Source organism: Erpetoichthys calabaricus, chromosome 5, assembly GCF_900747795.2.
Source record: "Erpetoichthys calabaricus chromosome 5, fErpCal1.3, whole genome shotgun sequence".
Classification (NCBI taxonomy): domain Eukaryota; kingdom Metazoa; phylum Chordata; class Cladistia; order Polypteriformes; family Polypteridae; genus Erpetoichthys; species Erpetoichthys calabaricus.
The window spans coordinates 97,184,703-97,205,010 of NC_041398.2; the positions used below are offsets into that span (position 1 = coordinate 97,184,703).

At 40.7% G+C, this 20,308-nt stretch overlaps 1 protein-coding gene across 2 annotated transcripts in view; it reads left to right on the plus strand.

The window, feature by feature from the left end:
- Positions 1-6,263: 6,263 nt before the first annotated feature.
- rab28 (RAB28, member RAS oncogene family) overlaps positions 6,264-20,308 on the plus strand; it is a 214,408-nt gene continuing 200,363 nt past the window's right edge. The window contains exon 1 of one of the 2 annotated variants that reach the window (XM_051928656.1): positions 6,264-6,656. In XM_051928656.1, the coding sequence (XP_051784616.1) occupies positions 6,582-6,656 (75 nt within the window). In that variant the 5' untranslated portion in view covers positions 6,264-6,581. The remainder of the gene's footprint in view (positions 6,657-20,308) is intronic. The other variant, XM_028801812.2, reaches the window with a different exon arrangement.

Below are 20,308 nucleotides of genomic sequence, written 5' to 3' on the forward strand. Positions count from 1 at the left end.
TATTCACAGCGCATCACTTTTTCCACATTTTATTATGTTACAGCCTTATTCCAAAATGGATTAAATTCATTTTTTTCCTCAGAATTCTACACACAACACCCCATAATGACAACGTGACAAAAGTTTACTTGAGATTTTTGCAAATTTATTAAAAATAAAAAAACTGAGAAAGCACATGTACATAAGTATTCACAGCCTTTGCCATGAAGCTAGAAATTGAGCTCAGGTGCATCCTGTTTCCCCTGATCATCCTTGAGATGTTTCTGCAGCTTAATTGGAGTCCACCTGTGGTAAATTCAGTTGGCTGGACATGATTTGGAAAGGCACACACCTGTCTATATAAGGTCCCACAGTTGACAGTTCATGTCAGAGCACAAACCAAGCATGAAGTCAAAGGAATTGTCTGTAGACCTCCGAGACAGGATTGTCTCGAGGCACAAATCTGGGGAAGGTTACAGAAAAATTTCTATTGCTTTGAAGGTCCCAATGAGCACAGTGGCCTCCATCATCTGTAAGTGGAAGAAGTTCAAAACCACCAGGACTCTTCCTAGAGCTGGCCGGCCATCTAAACTGAGCGATTGGGGGAGAAGGGCCTTAGTCAGGGAGGTGACCAAGAACCCGATGGTCACTCTGTCAGAGCTCCAGAGGTCCTCTGTGGAGAGAGGAGAACCTTCTAGAAGGACAACCATCTCTGCAGCAATCCACCAATCAGGCCTGTATGGTAGAGTGGCCAGACGGAAGCCACTCCTTAGTAAAAGGCACATGGCAGCCCGCCTGGAGTTTGCCAAAAGGCAACTGAAGGACTCTCAGACCATGAGAAAGAAAATTCTCTGGCCTGATGAGACAAAGATTGAACTCTTTGGTGTGAATGCCAGGTGTCACATTTGAGGAAAACCTGGCACCATCCCTACAGTGAAGCATGGTGGTGGCAGCATCATGCTGTGGGGATGTTTTTCAGCGGCAAGGACTGGGAGACTAGTCAGGATAAAGGGAAAGATGACTGCAGCAATGTACAGAGACATCCTGGATGAAAACCTGCTCCAGAGTGCTCTTGACCTCAGACTGGGGCGGTGGTTCATCTTTCAGCAGGACAACGACCCTAAGCACACAGCCAAGATATCAAAGGAGTGGCTTCAGGACAACTCTACGAATGTCCTTGAGTGGCCCAGCCAGACCCCAGACTTGAATCCGATTGAACATCTCTGGAGAGATCTTAAAATGGCTGTGCATCGATGCTTCCCATCCAACCTGATGGAGCTTGAGAGGTGTGCCAAGCTTGTGGCATCATATTCAAAAAGACTTGAGGCTGTAATTGCTGCCAAAGGTACATCAACAAAGTATTGAGCAAAGGCTGTGAATACTTATGTACATGTGATTTCAGTTTCAGTTTTTCTATTTTTAATAAATTTGCAAAAACCTCAAGTAAACTTTTTTCATGTTGTCATTATGGGGTATCAAACTATGGTAACCCGTTTGATTCAGAATGCCAGTCACTTTGTGCAAGTCAGCAACTCTATCTCCAGCAAAAGAACCGCAGACTATCACACTTCCTCCTCCATATTTGGCAGCTGGTGTCGCACTCTGTGGAACCATCCTTTCACCAACTCAATGGCATACAAACAACCAAACATTTCAAATTTTGATTCATCGGTCAATAAGACTTTCTTCTCATCTGCAGTAGTCCAATGCCAGTATTTGAAGGCCTTATTTTGTCTGTTAATGAATTGCTTTTTTACTGCCACTAGCCCTGTGAAACCTGCAGCACAAAGTCTCCTCTTCACAGTAGAAACTGAGACTTGCTTTTTTTGACCGCTGTTAAGCTGTGTTTAAAGATGTTGTGCTGTGAGGCTCCTATCATACAAGCTGGTGACCCTAAGAAACTTGTCTTCTGATTGGGTTGTACTTTCCTATCAGAGTTTCTTCCACATTCCAATTGTCTTTGGATTATGTAGGACACCATACTGACTGACACTTTGATTTTTTTATGCAATTTCCTAGCATTTTTAGTTTAGAATTACTGTTTATTAATGAGCTCTTGTCAAGTTCTGAAAAACATTTGAACATATTTTCACAAAGAGGATTATAATTTTTTTCAGTTTCTGATAACATAGAACATTGCTTGACCATTGAGTTATAGAAGGTGGATTGGGATCTTTCAGTACTTTATTTATAACTAGGGGGTTCCCCCCAGCTCACTTTGCTCACCAGCCACTTCACGTCTCTGCCGCTGATGTTGTGAAGAGGGGGGCTGAACGCACCCCAAGGAGAAGCGGTCGCTCCTCTGAAAACCCCTCTTAAATGGTGATACAATAGGAAAAAATTGTTTTTTTTTTAACCTCCTCTTTGCTTGATCAGCTGCTGGCTTGCTGCTGCTGCCATGCCACGTGATCTGGATCCTGTGCAGCGCTTCAAACATTTAAAAGCCTGTACAGCAGCTGGCCTACTCTTTGTGTTTTATTTCCGGCCCCGGGTGTGGATAAATGTTTTGGCACAAAGTCCCGTCTCGTGAGATGTGAGTTCTTGATATTTTTTAGTTTATTATTTAAAAACGGAATTAGAATCTGAAAATCTAACAACATCACATTAAAGTTCGATAAATTCTGAAAAGAATGATACCAAACATATATATGTAAGTTTTAAAATAAGCCGGATTTAAAGTGTGACAAAAAAACATCACTGATGCACTTTTAGGCTTAGGATATTATAAATTATATATATATATATATATATATATATATATATATAATTTATATATTTAAATAATTACAGTACATTCAGAAAATATTCGGAGCTCTTAACTTTTTACACATGTTGTTATGTTGTGGCATTAGGCCAAAACACAATTTTAGGAAGTGCTACAAAATTACTATAAATAAACACTGAAATATCACATTGACACATGTATTCAGATCCTTTACTCTGTACTTCAATGAAGTATCTTTGGCAGAGATTACAGCCTGGAGTTTTCTTGGATAAGATGTGACAAACTTCGCACTTCTGGATAAGGGACTTTCTGCCATTCTTCGCTGCAAATCCTCTCAACCTCTGTCAGATTGGATGGAGACCACCAATTGACAGCTATTTTCAGGTCTCTTTCAGAGAAATTTGATTGGCTTAAATCCAGGCAGTGGCTTGGGCATTTTAAAAACATTCACAGAGCTGATCCTAAGCCACTCCTGTGCTATATTTAAATTTTGTGCTTTGAGTCATTGTTCAATTGGAAGTGAACCTTTGGCCCAGTCTGAAGTTCAAATCATTCTGGAGCAGGTTTTCCTTAAGGATATTTCTGTATTTTGTTCTTTTCACCTTACTTTCAACCCTGCCCAGTCTCCCAGCCTCTGACATTGAAAAACAACCTGCTTAGTGTAGTGCCACCACAATGTTTCACTGTTGGAGTGGTATAGCTCAGATGACCAGCAGTGCATGGTTTCCTTTAGACGTGACACTTAGAATTGAGTTGAAACAGTCTAATCTTTGTTTCATCAGACTAAAGAATCTTGTTTCTGAGAGTACTTTAGATGACTTTTTGCAAACTCTAAATGGGCTTTCATGTGTTGTCTGGCTGTAGTATTGCAGTGGTGGTTGTGGTGCTTCTATAAGTTTTTCCCATTCTCTGAATCTCAGCCGGAGTGAACACTGGGTTCTTGGTCATCTCTCTTACCGAGGCCCTTCTCCTACAATTGTTCAGTCTGGCCAGGGAGACAGCTCTAGAAAGATTTATGGTTGTTTCAGACTTCTTCTATTTAAGAATTATGAAGGAAATTGTGCTCTTAGGAACCATCATTGCTGCAGAATTTTTTTACAGTCTTCCCCAGATATGTGTCTCAATGCAGTTCTGTTTCTAAGATCTGCAAGCAGTTCCTTCAATTTCATAGATTGATTTTTTTGATCTGCTACACATTACCAACTGTGGGACCTTAAAAAGAAAAGTGAGTACTTGTGTTACTTACAGTATGTCCAATCAGTTGCCCACTGCTGGATTCCAAACAAGGTGTAGATAAATCTCAGTGATGATTGATAGAATGGGATGCACCTGAAGCAGCCTTCAAACGTCAAAAACATCTGTGGTATAGTGTTGTTTTATGAGGGAAAAATGAATTTAAACGATTTAAGCATAAGGCTGCAACATAAAATGTGTAGAAAGTGCAGGGATCTAAAGGCATTGAATATTTATACATAACATACCATTCTCACACCCATTTAATCTGAATTAGGATTGCAGGAGGTATAGTGCTACATTCACACTCAAACAGGGCTAAAGCATAATCAACATTCAACCTTTGACGATGACAGGAAAATTGGGTACCCATGTCCTGAAGACTGCATTGGGTTGGCACCCTGCCCGGGATTGGTTCCTGCCTTGTGCCCTGTGTTGGCTGGGATTGGCTCCAGCAGACCCCCGTGACCCTGTGTTCGGATTCAGCAGGTTGGAAAATGGATGGATGGATGGATGTCCTGAAGAGCTGTTGTGGCTAAATTTAATACTCTGGATTTAAAACCTACTGCATATAAATAGGGTATCAATGTGGTACAGGCACCCGTGACTCCTGTTCACTGAATTAACTGGGTTCAAGAATAGTATTTGTCTCTATGTGCATATATAAACATGGTCTAGGATATTTACAGGACTTCCATAGGAAAATTTTACTGCACAAAGGTTGATCTTTGATGCCTCATGATACTTAAAAGAGATTCTCTTTTGTGTTTAATTTAAAGAATGCAACTTTGTCAAAGATGTTTCTCCTAAAATTCCTTAGGAGTAATAGCTTTAGACGCAAAGGAAACAAAATTGAGAATTTCGTTTGAAAAGCATTTCATTTTTGTGAGATCTCTTTCTGGTCTTGTTTTAATCTCTTTTAAGACTTTGTGTTTCTTTTAGTCATTATTGGACAGATTTCTTTATCCAGGGTGCCTTACAACATTTGAAAAGCGATCGGTTACACTTCTTTTGTGTTTCCAATTGGAACGCAGAGAGGTGAAGTGACTTGTTCATGGTCACACAGTTTCAGTTGTGGGATTTGAGCTCCAGAGTCTTAAACACTTGACTACATTGCCTGCATTTTCTTCCAGAGGAGTATGACATATTGGAGCACAGAAATATAAATTAGAGCAACTAATAATATTATTCAAATGCAAAGAAGGAGGAGGTTGGGAGCATGCGCTGATAGCTTGTTATAGCACCCACCACACGATGAACCACCTGGATTGGGACCCAAGTGCAGCGGGTTACACCTCAGCACCACACTGGAACAGTGTGAAGTTTTTTTTTTTTTTTTTATGGTGGGTGGAGTGCCAATCCTGCCACGTACATTGCAGGACCTTCTTGCAGGGCTGGATGCAGATTAACATCATACCCAGGATGAAACAATTGCAGGTTAAGTGCTTTGCTCAAGGGCTCAATGGAGTGGAATCACTTCAGGCGTTTTCGGGATTCGAACCAGCAACCTTCTGATTACCAGCGCAGATCCCTAGTCTCAGAGCCACCACTGCTCCCCAATCATAGTAAAGTGGTGTTTTATTATCACAAACTATTGTTAATATATTTCCCGGTGTATTACTGAGCACACAATGAAAGTACTTTCAAAAAAATTCAAGACACATGGAAAATCTGAGCCCATTGTGTGACTTTGCTGAGATCTCTGCTGAAACTCAAGAGGAGACCCTTGTGAGAACACTGGGGTGTTTCAGGAGAAAATCTGAGGAGCATGAGACAAAAGAAAATGTCCCAATTTATATTTTTTTCTGATGTAATTTTTGTCTAGGACAAAACAAAAAGATATTAAGGAAATCTCTTTTTTGATTTTGATTGGATTTTTCATTCCTATGGGCTGTGGTGGTAGCTCACAAACCTGAAGTGGAATGATCAGATGAATAGTAAATAATTACTGCCGTTTTCTGGTCCTGTAAAATACCATCTAACATGTAGTTTACGCATGCTTACCCTTAACAGAACTATAGTTCTACCGATTTTCTATCAGTTTTGCAATTGTCTAATGAAGTTTCTGTGGATTGTTATCTAGGTGTGTCGTATTTGCTTAGACAACATGCTCCTTATGTACATTTAATTTTATACATATGAGAGGCTATCATTTTAAAAAGCTCAGCCTAAAATTAATAAACGACATTAAAACGCAAAAAACATATCAAAGCCTATACTCATCGCTTGCCGACTCTTCAAACCCTGCACGCGCCACCGTTAAAGTAGTGACCTTTAACCTCATTTCTCCTTAGCTACGGCGACGCGTCAGAGTGCGGCTAAACCAATGCAGCACCACTCATGCTTAAAAACAAAACGAATAGTTTCACACTAGGCCGCTTAAATGTACACCCCGTACACTAGCACTAGTTTTATTTAAAGTGTAGTGTATTTAACTGCATTCTTGGCAAAGTATTTTGCACTGTTGGTGTTTGTTTTACACTGGAGACGCCGGAGTGGGATTTCCCAGCCTATAGCCACTCAGGGAAGATGGCGTCTGGTTGCTTAGCGCTCCCTTGTCTAATCTTAATCTGATCGTGTTATGGTATAAAATAAAATAAAAGCAAAACCTACACTCCAAAAGCTTTGCATATTACATTAGACAATGTCTGATTCCGAGGAAGAGAGTCAAGATAGGCAATTAAAAATTGTCATCCTAGGAGACGGAGCTTCGGGAAAGGTAAGCAATTTTATCTTTTGACATTACTGCTACATCAGCACGTTAAGGATTGCTCTAGTTCGGTTATGGGAATTTAGTAAGGTTTTAAGAGCAGTCTAAAAGGTTGAAATCCAGTTGTGAAGTAAAATCTATACGTCTTTGAAAAAAAAGGATAGAATCGCACCCTCTGGAACTAAAGGAGCATCATAGAAGAAAACATTCTTTTCGAGCAACGGAGGTGCCTAAAGACTTGAGAAGTACACGTTATGTGCATTTCGTGAAAAAATTCACAAATCGCACAATCTTATCCTAAACGGCAGCTGTTTATAGAGTACATGGATGAGAACTATATAATTGAAGGCACCTACTGTAGATTAGAAAAAAAAACTTTGGTGGTTCCACAGACGTGAAGGAATATACAGTTTTCACAGAGCAACATAGTCTCCGGAAATGTAATAAAAAATCAGATTAAATATAATTCCTATACCCTGTCTCTCAGGTCATTGTACAGAAACTTACATTTCATTAGGTTCTGTGTCAGCCCAAGTCCTCGTGGATAATCTCCTAAAATGGTAAATCTGCACCAATGATTGCTGTTCAGCCAAGTAATAGAGGAATGCTTTTTCCTTAGACAGTAACTGGGAAGAAATGTGTTCGTAAGAATTACTTATGAACGCTTTGAACTCACTTTGTTAGAATATAGTCTTCATATTTAATTACGCAGGACGTCGATATTTCTGGTATCCCCACCTATTTCTTGGCCCTGGTCTAGACCTAAAAACACCCTACTTTATTGGCGATTTTTGCAAGATTTTGCACTGAAAATTAGTTTAATGCCGAAAGAGTAATCCAACCTGCTTCTTCATCAAAAAATGATCAGAAGGATTTGAACTTGTGCATGCCATATCAGCTGACCCCAGGGTTTCACCCTCAAATGGAATATGAGGGGTTAAAGTTGCTTTTTTTCACAAAACTTTGAAAAAAGTTGGATCAGAAGTGTAGGTCTGTTAAGTGTCGTTTTATGCTATTTTGATGTTGCTGATTACGAAAATTATATTTTTGATATTTGATTCTTTACTGGTGGTCCTAGTCATCTAAGTCTCAGGGTCAAAAATAACAAAAGTTCAAACATAAGCATGTGGGGTATTGTTATATTATTTCAAGGTCGTTGTGATTACAAATATGATGTTTTTTTAAATTTTGTTTTCTTTTGAATCTAGCCCTATATTGACTACTATCAGAAAGTGAAACATGGTAAATTTCCATTACACTCAAGATTATTTAGACTTTAAAATTTTAAATTGAAGCACACATTCCTCCCCCAAACTATGCGACTCTTCAATTCCACCCGGGGGGGGGGTAAACGTTAACATTTAACATTATACAAAGTTATTGTCTGTTTTTTTTTTACCTGCATTATTATCAATCTTTAATTTAATATTATTTATTGTATCAGTATGCTGCTGGAGAATGTGAATTTCCCATTGGGATTAATAAAGTATCTATCTATCTATCTATCTATCTATCTATCTATCTATCTATCTATCTATCTATCTATCTATCTATCTATCTATCTATCTATCTATCTATCTATCTATCTACATTTTAATATTTCAAATATCTGATGCAGTTATTCTTGTTTATTATGTATGTCTACCTCATGAAATAAATCATTGCGTTTCTTATGAACATCCTGAATTTTGGCGGCTTACACTATTTCTAACAGATTGTTTCAGAATGTATTATTACTAGGGGGCTCCGCCCCCTGCTCGCTTCGCTCGCCAACCCCTGGTGTTGGGAATGACAAAGAGCGTGATGTATGAATGAGATATAGAATAGTGTGAAGGTGTAGATGATGCAAATAGAAAGCAAACAATAAAGTTTGTGGCACAGTGTAAAGGTTTATTGGAAAATTTCTTTGTACACGCCGTTTAAGTGTAAAAGGTAATTCCAGATCAGAACTTGTAAGGTCAATGAAGATGGTTATTGTTGTGATCAGAGTCAAGTTTGTCAGAGCTTAGAAAGAGCTGTGTCTCTCCAGGAAGTAATGCAATGACTTGGGTATTTATGTTTTCCACATTAATATTTTTTGGACATAATATAGTGCGTTGTGTTAAAAGGGCCATTTGGTCTAATGAGATTGCTGTTCCAAATCTGTCTGTAACTAAGTCGTCGCAGATAAAGGCTTGAGGAATTGTAATAATATCTGGGTGAAATCCATCTGTATTGGTGAGTGTATCATCTCCCAGTTGTAATAACCAATTGTTATGATCTGGATCTGGACATCGCATGTTTTGTACTAACTGTATCTTTTGAAAGCAATGCCAATTGTCTGCGTATTTTAAGGTGCACTGAACAATAGCTGAGCGCATGGAATGTGGAACAATAGCTAAGCACTGTCTAAAATCTCCTCCTAATAAAAGTACCTTTCCTCCAAAGGGAATATTATTATTCATAAATGTTTGTAGAAGTTTATGAATGGTGTTGAGTAAGTGAGTGGATGCCATTGTACATTCATCAATAATGAACAGTTTTGCAAGACGGATGTCATGTGCAGTGCCACTGTTAATGTTCATAGTGGATACCGATTTGTAGGATCTAATGCAGTTCATAAAGATTTCACTTTCAGGTACATCGTTAGTTAGAAGCTTCTGTAGATATTCAGGATATGAATGTAAAGGAGGCAGTCTAATTTGACCCTTTTGATAACAACGTGTAAATTCATTACTTGTATTGCCAGTTGTTTCTTCAGGGAAGTTAAGTGAATGACAATGATTGCAAATGACATTCATTAATCCCAATGAATTTTCCTGAATAGTGGACTCATTATTGAACGCGTTGTCAGCTAACTGGCGCAAGCGTTTAGCAGGTGTCTGTCGTTGATGTCTGTGACGTGTATCTTTTGCTTGTGCCATTTGAGAGTCGCGTCGTTGTATGTCCCATTATTTAGGACGTGTTGTTTTGGAGGTGTAATCGATTTGCCTGTGCTGTGTGAGAAGCCCGTTGTAGTTTACGGCGTGAATTGTTTGTATTGAGCCTTGCCCGTTTTTGTATGTTGGTCAGTTGAGCTTTCTCTTTTTGGAGCCTTGCGTGCTTGTTTTCCGGCAGTCCAGATGCGCGGTGTAGACGTCTGCATTTATTTATTTTGTCCCTTCGCTACCGTTGCTGTATGTCTGAGACGGGAGGTGTTTCGTTTTGAACCCGTGCCTGTTTCAATGCAGTACTGTGAGACGCGCGCTGCATGCGTCCACGTTCAGTGTGTCTGTCCATTTGGGTTCGTTTCTGTAACTGTGTTAGTTGAGCTTTGTGTTTTTGGAGCCGAGACATTTTTTCTTCCAGAGTTTCAGAAGTGCGTTGGAGCCGACGTGTATTGTTTTTTTTTCATGCGGGTTCGTGTGTTTGGTCCCGTTACTCGAGCCGTATCGTTTTGTACCCGTGATCGTGAATTCATGAATTGTTTGTTCTTCAGCGTTAGAAATATGGATAAGTAATAAGGAGGATCGCACTCACTGTTAATATGGAGCCTTTTCTGCGGTTGAACGGTTAATAGTGCCTCATTGTAATGAGATCCACCTATGCTACATAGTGTGAATTGTGTTTGGTCCCGTTATCCGAGCCGTATCGTTTTGTACCCGTGATCGTGAATTTATGACTTGTTTGTTCTTGAGCGTGATAAATATGGATAAGTAATAAGGAGGATCGCACTCACTGTTAATATGGAGCCTTTTCTGCGGTTGAACGGTTAATAGTGCCTTATTGTAATAAGATCCACCTATGCTGCATAGTGTGAACGTGTTGAGATGACGTATGTTTAATATGGACGGTTCATTTAGAAATGGGACTTTGTGTGTCATTTGTTATTTATGTTACTGTGGTCGAGGGTGTGAATCGTCGTTTTTGTGTACGTTTCGTGTGCTATGGCCGTAGTCTGTCCCGTTTCGTGTCCAATGGGCTTTGTGTGGTGCTCGCGGCTTCTTTTTTTTTGTGTCCTAGGGTCTTGTTGAATCCTCCTCTTTGTGTGTCCCGTTTCGTGTGCAACGGCGTCTGACTCCTTTTTTCTGTGGTCTGACTCCTTTTTTCTGTGCACGATGCCTCATTTCTTATTTTACGTTGCATTCCATCCGGTTCCCGTTGCTTGGGGGGGGGGGGGGGGGGGGGGGATTTGTGGGGCGCCTGCGCAGTACGTCTTTTGCGGCCACGGCCCATTGCCGGATGTCCCTGCGTCCATCCGGTTTACCATTCTCGGTTAGTAATGTGGATTTGCTTATCATTTAATGTTTTTGTGTTTGTATTCTGAAATCCTTTGTTTTATTTTAATAATATATTGGTAATATCTTGTTTTGATGATGAGTTATTAATGATTCAAAATTGTCCCTGTTTGAGTGATTGTGTGGGAGTATGCTTGACATTTCCCTAAATAGGTTAGTTCCTTAACTTGGGGTCTGTTCCAGAAAGAGAAATTAGTTAATCCTGGATCTCAGAGGGAATTCCATCTTGTTACTGTGTGTTTTCCCCATGTCTGCGTGGGTTTCCTCCGGGCGCTCTGGTTTCCTCCCACAGTCCAAAGACATGCTGGTTAGGTGGATTGGCGATTCTAAATTGGCCGTAGTGTGTGCTTGGTGTGTGGGTGTGTTTGTGTGTGTCCTGCAGTGGGTTGGCACCCTGCCCGGGATTGATTCTTGCCTTGTGCCCTGTGTTGGCTGGGATTGGCTCCAGCAGACCCCCGTGACCCTGTGTTCGGATTCAGCGGGTTGGAAAATGGATGGATACTGCTTGTTTTTGCACCAGTGGATTAGCTGGTTCCAGGACACCAGATTTCAATGTAATTTCAAATAGATTGATCCGGATAAATGCACATTCACTGCAAAATTTACAAGCCCTTCTGATATAACCACTGGACAGCTGATCAACCACAGACTACAACTTTGAGAGGGAACAACTTTTCTGCCAGTAGAGCAAGAGGTACTAGAGTTAGTGCATGAAGATGATCAGTATAGCCTCCAAAAGAGGAGCAACACAGCAGCAGCAAAGGAAAGGGACATGGCATGGACAAATATCACTGCCAGAGTCAACTTTGTGTAGTAAATTTTTCCATTGTGTAAAATGTACTTCTGATGATACTACTCTAATTGAAACGTTATATGCGCTGGAGTTAGCATTGTATTCTGTTTTTACAACATCACAAAGAACAAAATAGTGTAAAACGTATGACATAAAGTTTTCATCATATATAGAGTTATTCTCATCCTTTCTGTAAGAGATATCAAACATTCTTCTGCTTGTACTGAACCCTGTATTGTCTGGTGTTTGCATGCCGAAAGAAAGCAAATATTGATTACTTTCATTAACAAATCAGCAACAGAAGACTCATAGTGACTGTTTTATGAATGGTAACTTACCCTTTTCAAATCTGATTGACGTTTGCACAGTAATTATGTGTGTGGTATCTCATTTTATTTTAAGAATGGATAATAAGACACATTGATATATGTACTGAATATGTGATATACAGTACATACTTGTGTTTTATTCATAAAAAAAAACATCAGCCAAATGAACTACAATACAATGCAGAAGTAATATTGTTGCCTTATTCCATCACAGAACCCCAAATCAAAACATCATAGTAGGTATACCGTAGGCATCCACTGAAGAGGAGACTTTTCAGAGGTTTTTCATTAAAAGACGAGGTACTCCTCAGAAGGGCTGAAGGTGGGCAGCGTGTTCCACCTGCAAGTCTATTATCAGTTATTATTACTCAAAAATGTTGCAGTTGTTTAAATTTGTTTGCCCTACCTGCTACTGTGTGGAATTCCTCTTTCATGGTGGCTATTTATTTCTGTATTGGGAAGACAGCCTGTGTTTGCATGTGTGTCTGAGTGAGCAGATGCCTGTTCAAAGTTAGACACACTTTTGCATCAGTTAGTCAATATGTGTACTATCTGCTCTTTGGGAAAGAAAAAAAAAAACAACTAGAAACGTCCATGATTTGCATCAATATTATCCAAAATCACGATGTGTGAATGAACGTGTCAAGTTTTAGGAGGTTGCTCAAATATATTTAAGGTTTGGATGTAAAATGATAACATTACTTTCTCTGGGTATGCCAGAAAGTCTAATTGGGGTCTGAATACATTTTTCTGGGCAACATTTTGTGATGGAATTGTGCTTCAATGTTGATTGTTTGTTCAGGAAGAGACATGACATTTTCAACATTTCTTTGGCTTTTTCTGCTTCTTAAATAGTGCAACTGGGATCATCATTTCTGAAAGGACATTTAAAACTTTTGATCTTATAATTGGATGCTTCTCCATAATTATTGTAACCTCAAAGCATTCATCCTTCACACTAATCCTGCTATTTAAAGGATAATTACATGACAACACTGTCTAGGGGCATCAACCCCAGAACTGGAAGTGTCAAACGTTTTCAGGTCCTGAGCTGAACTGTGTCTCAGAAGATTCTGAGATGGTAGACAGGGATTAGGAGCCCTAATGGGCCACGTCAAAACCAGTTCCCAGTAAGAGAGGGGCAGTAATACAGGTGCTGGTCATAAAATTAGAATATCATGACAAAGTTATTTCAGTAATTCCATTCAAAAAGTGAAACTTGTATATTAGATTCATTCATTACACACAGACTGATGTATTTCAAATATTTATTTCTTTTAATTTTGATGATTATAACTGACAACTAATGAAAGTCCCAAATTCAGTATCTCGGAAAATTAGAATATCAGTTAAGACCAATGTAAAAAAAGGATTTTTAGAAATGTTGGCCAACTGAAAGGTATGAACATGAAAAGTATGAGCATGTACAGCACTCAATATTTAGTTGGGGCTCCTTTGGCCTGGATTACTGCAGCAATGCGGCGTGGCATGGAGTCGATCAGTCTGTGGCACTGCTCAGGTGTTATGAGAGCCCATGTTGCTCTGATAGTGGCCTTCAGCTCTTCTGAATTGTTGGGTCTGGCGTATTGCATCTTACTCTTCACAATACCCCATAGATTTTCTATGGGGTTAAGGTCAGGCGAGTTTGCTGGCCAATCAAGAACAGGGATACCATGGTCCTTAAACCAGGTACTGGTAGCTTTGGCACTGTATGCAGGTGCCAGATCCTGTTGGAAAATTAAATCTGCATCTCCATAAAGTTTGTCAGCAGCAGGAAGCATGAAGTGCTCTAAAACTTCCTGGTAGACGGCTGCGTTGTCCTTGGACCTCAGAAAACACAATGGACCAACACCAGCAGATGACATGGCACCCCAAACCATCACTGACTGTGGAAACTTTACACTGGACCTCACGCAACATGGATTCTGTGCCTCTCCTCTCTTCCTCCAGACTCTGGGACCTTGATTTCCAAAGGAAATGCAAAATTTACTTTCATCAGAAAGCAGCAGTCCAGTCCATTTTGTCTTTAGCCCAGGTGAGACGCTTCTGACGCTGTCTCTTGTTCAAGAGTGGCTTGACACAAGGAATGCGACAGCTGAAACCCATGTCTTGCATACGTCTGTGCGTGATGGTTCTTGAAGCACTGACTCCAGCTGCAGTCCACTCTTTGTGAATCTCCCCCACATTTTTGAATGGGTTCTGTTTCACAATCCTCTCCAGGGTGCGGTTATCCCTATTGCTTGTACATTTTTTTCTACCACATCTTGTCCTTCCCTTCACCTCTCTATTAATGTGCTTGGACACAGAGCTCTGTGAACAGCCAGCCTCTTTAGCAATGACCTTTTGTGTCTTGCCCTCCTTGTGCAAGATGTCAATGGTCGTCTTTTGGACAACTGTCAAGTCAGCAGCCTTCCCCATGATTGTGTAGCCTACAGAACTAGACTGAGAGACCATTTAAAGGCTTTTGCAGGTGTTTTGAGTTAATTAGCTGATTAGAGTGTGGCACCAGGTGTCTTCAATATTGAACCTTTTCACAATATTCTAATTTTCCGATATACTGAATTTGGGACTTTCATTAGTTGTCAGTTATAATCATCAACATTAAAAGAAATAAACATTTGAAATACATCAGTCTGTGTGTAATGAATAAATCTAATATACAAGTTTCACTTTTTGAATGGAATTACTGAAATAAATCAACTTTGTCATGATATTCTAATTTTATGACCAGCACCTTTAGTTGGGGACTCGATCATTAGGGGGTTTGAAGCGTAGGTTTGTACCAGAGACCGAGAGTCTCGTATGGTGTGTTGCCTTCCACAGTTGCACAGGTGGAAGACCTCCCTGAAAGAGTGGATAGGCTCTTGGCCAGAGTGGTGGTGGATGCAGTTGCCATTGTCAATGTTGGAACAAATGACATACAGTACATAAGGGTAGTCTTTCAGTTCTGCAATCCAAATTTAAAGAGTTAGGCGCCAGCCTGAGCAGCAGAAATAACAAGGTAGTCTGCTCTGTAGTTCTGCCACTTACATGCACCAGTCCAGGTAAGACAGAGGAGATTAGAAGGCTTAACGCATGACTCAGATCTTGGTACAGGATAGAAGGGTATAGGTTTATGGGGCACTTTGTCTCCTTTTGGAAAAGATGGGATCTGTTCTGCCGCGACAGGTTACATCTGAAGTGGAAGGGCACCAATGTGTTGGGGAGGGATATGAGTAGGTTATTCGAGGATTATTTAAACTAGGGATTGGGTGGGCAGGGAGTTTAGAACAGGCCAAGTCTAGATCTGTACATGGAGGAACAAACAGTAGTATAAAAATAAAAATGTATAGTAATGTAAATTCTAAACCAATGTCTAGATGTAAAAGTAAAAGGAGTAACACGTTAAAAATAGCTTTCATTAATGCTAGAAGTATCAAAAATAAAACAAGCTATTTGCAGTTTTATGTAGCGGAGCATAACTATAATACAGTAGACCCCCGCGAAGTCACGGTTCAGAGTTCGCGGCCTCAGTCATTCGCGGATTTTTCCTTAGAACCTATCTAATAATCGTTAGCGGAAACCGGAAATATCCACCGCAATTTTTATGGCTTTTTTCGTGGAAATACTGTACTGTAGAGAGAACAGGAAGCAACTGTAGAGGAGAACGGTGAAAGTAGCCAATAGAATTTGAAACTGCAACTCCCAGCAGTCCCTGCAGTGGCTCTGATTGGTCTTCTGCTGGGGCTGTTGGGGTCAAATTACGAAATTTGTTATGACCCGTGTATAAGTCAAGGATAAAACTTGACAGCTATCAGAGATAGAGGGCGACAATCAGCTGTTAATGGCGACAAAACTCACTGTCATGTCACAGGCATTCCCTCTGTGCTTGGAGAAATGCTAGACTCGACTCTGCAACTAATCCTTGCGTGTGCGTGAGTTGCGAAATGTAAACAAAGGCGAGATGGCGTCGATATGTCACAAGGGAGCGAAGCGAGTGCAGAAAAGAAAACACTCGGCAGACGATGTTTTGCACATTATTGCTGAGTCAGACTCTGATTTTTCAGAATCAGATTTTATTGACAGTGATCAGGAATCGAGCAAGAGGGTGAAATCCTTGCGTGTGCATGAGTTGCGAAATGTAAACAAAGGCAAGATGGCGTCGATATGTCACAAGGGAGTGAAGCGAGTGCAGAAAAGAAAACACTCGGCAGACGATGTTTTGCACATTATTGCTGAGTCAGACTCTGATTTTTCAGAAACGGATTTTATTGACAGTGATCAGGAATCGAGCAAGAGGGTGAAATCCTTGCGTGTGCATGAGTTGCGAAATGTAAACAAAGGCAAGATGGCGTCGATATGTCACAAGGGAGCGAAGCGAGTGCAGAAAAGAAAACACTCGGCAGATGATGTTTTGCACATTATTGCTGAGTCAGACTCTGATTTTTCAGAATCGGATTTTATTGACAGTGATCAGGAATCGAGCAAGAGAGTGAGAAGCCGGCATCAGCTGATCGGACAACAGCCAATGCTGCCCCTGCTGATCGGATGCCAGCTGAACGCATTCGCGCAGCCGATGCAGCTATGGCAAGGTTCGCCTGGGAGGAATACCCAGACATTGATCCGTGGGAGCCGAACTGGCTACTGGAGTTCACAAGACCGCATGGCTTGCTGTAGGACACGACAGATCACCCGCTGCTGGACTACTTCAAGCTGCTCTCTCCTGATGCTGCTTTTCAGCTACTGTCAGACGAGACAAACAGGTAGGCAGAGATAGAGGGCGACAATCAGTTGTTAATGGCGACAAAACTCACTGTCACGTCACAGGCATTCCCTCTGTGCTTAGAGAAATGCTAGACTCGTTGACTAGGCAACTAATCCTTGCGTGTGCGTGAGTTGCTAAATGTAAACATATTTAAACAAAGGCAAGATGGCGTCAGTATGTAACAAGGGAGCGAAGCGAGTGCAGAAAACACTCGGCAGACGATGTTTTACACATTATCGCTGAGTCGGACTTTGATTTTTCAGAATCGGATTTTATTGACAGTGATCAGGAATCGAACAAGAGAGTGAGAAGCCGGCATCAGCTGATCGGACACCAGCCAATGCCGCGCCAGCTGATCGGCTGCCAGCTGAATGCATTCGCGCAGCCGATGCACCTACCGGACTTCACAAGACTGCATGGCTTGCTGTTGGACACGACAGATCACCCGCTGCTGGACTACTTCAGGCTGCTCTCTCCTGATGCTGCTTTTCAGCTACTGTCAGACGAGACAAACAGGTAGGTAGAGACATTTTTTGAATCGCGGGCTGCGTTTGCATCGTATTGATAGCGTGCGTTGCCTTGATTCTTTTGATTCCAAATCTGGTTGCACGTGGCAGCTAATGGTATGTTTGTTATCCAAAACCTGCAAAAGCTAATGCTCAAATTCAAGTATTTCACAGTTTAAAGAATTATTTAATGAAATTAGAAAAAAACTAGCTAATTAGCAATAGTATTGCTGGCTTATAATTATTTCAAAGACCATGGGAAACGGCAGATGACCGGTGACTTAACACCGTGAAGCATTGAGTGTACAATGTCATTACCCAAATTCTATGGACAATTGTGTTGCCCCGCGGATAAGTCGATTCTGTTTTTTTGAATGAATTTTAAGACATAAATTTTTCGACTTATACGCGAGTATCTACGGTATTCGTTTTGTCCTGGATCGTTTCGTGATTGGCGTCTGAATTGTCTTCCAACTGCCTGTGTACATGAGGGCTGTAAGTGGATTCATGGCCATCCTGCAAAGAAAGGAGCGCTCCTGAACCCGTCTTCACCATTTCAGGAACTAGTGGTAGGACTATCTTTACATTCCCATTCAACGTGCGGATCTCTGGACTATCTATTTTCATCATTACATTTCATCCGTTGCCATTTTTCATGATTTCCAGTGTGTTTGCTTTGTGCTTTGTTGTATTTAATGTGTAATCGCCCTAAGGGGAGCAGGGGTGGTATTGCTGTTTTCATTTGTTTTCATTACATTCTTTATTTGCAGTTTGATTACCGGTTTGCTTTGTTTTTGTCTGTTTGTGAGTGCATGCAGGTCGGGCTAAGGCTGGGTGCGTCCCTGGAATCTCCACCATAAAAATAAATCACCATCTTCTCGACGGTGTGAAACTTAGCGGCACCGGACCGCCGCAGCGTTAATCATTTCTCCTTGCTGCTGATTGACTGTGATGCATCTCCAGCTGAGCGTTCTTTTATTTTCTGTTTTGTTCCTCTGAACCTTTAAACTGCCACAACTGGCTATAGTCGTTTCCCAGTGCCATTTGCGAGCATGCAGGAGCTGATCAGTCAGTGCCATACATTCATTGAGCAGCCAGCTCATGACCACAGCCAGCCCCTTGTGAGCAGGGGGGCTGAACGCACCCCTAGAAGACACGGACACTCCTCAAAAAAACCCTCTTAAAAACACTGATAGACTACCTTCACGTTGCTCCCTTACTTGTTGGGCTTACTTGCAGCTGCTCTGTCGCATGATATGCTTCTTGTGCGACGCTACACTTACTTAAAAGCCTGAACAGCACGTGTCCTTTTTGGCTGATTGCTTTGTTTCTCTCTTAACCCCATGACATCATCTGCTGATCCTGTTGCGGGTCCCTCTCCTGTTGTGCTCCCCTATGATGTTTGCCTATTCTTTTAAATGAGAACTAACTGCATGCTGAGCTTGTTTTACTTCTGAAAGAGACATGTTTGTTTGAAGTGTTTGAATAAAGTTCCTGCCTCTACAATCTCCTGCAATTCTCCTGTGCAATTCTGTGACCCAACTGTGACATCCTTCAGCACTGCAGCCTCACTGTCCCTGGGATTGAGCTGCTGCACTATAGCCTGCCAACATCGGAGCTTACCTCTGTGTGCTTGTGTGCAGCCAGTTCAAGCACTGTTGGCTCAGTGATTTCATCTATGGCGTCGGTTACACCTTGTACATATTGTTCCAGTAGTTTTTTAAATAGTTTTTACAGTTCATTAGCAGTGTGTAAAATTATCAGTGTTGCAGTAATTGTGATGCTCTTTGCATGAAAAAAAATGTGTTCCATTAAAATTTCACTTTTTCTTTGTAAATTGTGACGTTTACTTGAAGTGTAGCAAAAAAGTATTTGGCGTCCAGGGATGCATTAACCCTCAAGTATGTGGCAGTTTAAGGCTTAAAGCCCCAAGATGCCGTAGAAACGCCCTGCACCTTCAAAGGCTTCTGACAATGAAAATGCGCTTGCATGAATTACAGTACATATAGCGGTAACAGCAGTATTTTACATTCTACCACTGTGGGAGACATAGCAGTACAGTACTGTACAGTATACGGGTTTACCTTTACATTCTTTTTCTTAGGTAATGTATTAAGCCGAGTTTGAAATTAAAGTGTTTTGGGGGCATATTTAGGGTTTAAACTATAAAAACAGGCATTTTTTTAACCACATCCAAAATTCGCGGTTTTTCACAATTCGTGGGTGCTCTAGGAATGTAACCCCTGCGAAATTTGGGGGTGTACTATATAGCAATAATGGAAACTGGGCTAAATAGCAATGATGGGGATAAATATAACATAGAGGGATACATATTTTTTAGGAAGGATACAGTATGTAGAGCAGCTAAGGAGGTGGGGATGCTGTTTATGTCAAACAGAGTTTAAATGAAAGTCCAGTTCAGTTGAACAATGAACCCCATCTTAATGAGGACATGTGACTTTGCCTGGAAAGAGGCCTTAATTTAGGAGTGTTTTGTAGATCGCCCAATGCAGACAGCAATTTTAACACACATCTTTTAAGTAATATTAAAAACTCAAGTTTACAGGGGGATATTGTAGTCATTGGGGACTTTAACTACCTGAATATTAACTGGGATAACCTTGCAAATAGCAGAACATAAGCGAAGGAGTTTTTAGAAGTAATCAGTGACTGTTTTTTAATGCAGTATGTTAAAGCACCAACGCAGGGTGAAGCCTGTCTAGATTTAGTTTTCTGTAATAATCAGAATAGAACTGAGGGTGTAGAGGTGATCGAACCTCTAGGATCAAGGGACCATAATTTAATACAATTTTCAGTGTTTTGTAAGAGTGTAGATGCAAAGAGAGCAGTGGAACAGATTTTAAAATGTTTTACATGTAGTGCAGGACAGGTACATAAGTATATTTTGAATTAATAGGATATTAAAAAAAACTGCAGTGGGTTAATAAAGGGTTAAAAAATAAGCTGCAATGGAAAAAAAAACACCTGTATCAGGCATATAAGACTAATAACTCCAATGTGAATTGTAGGGCA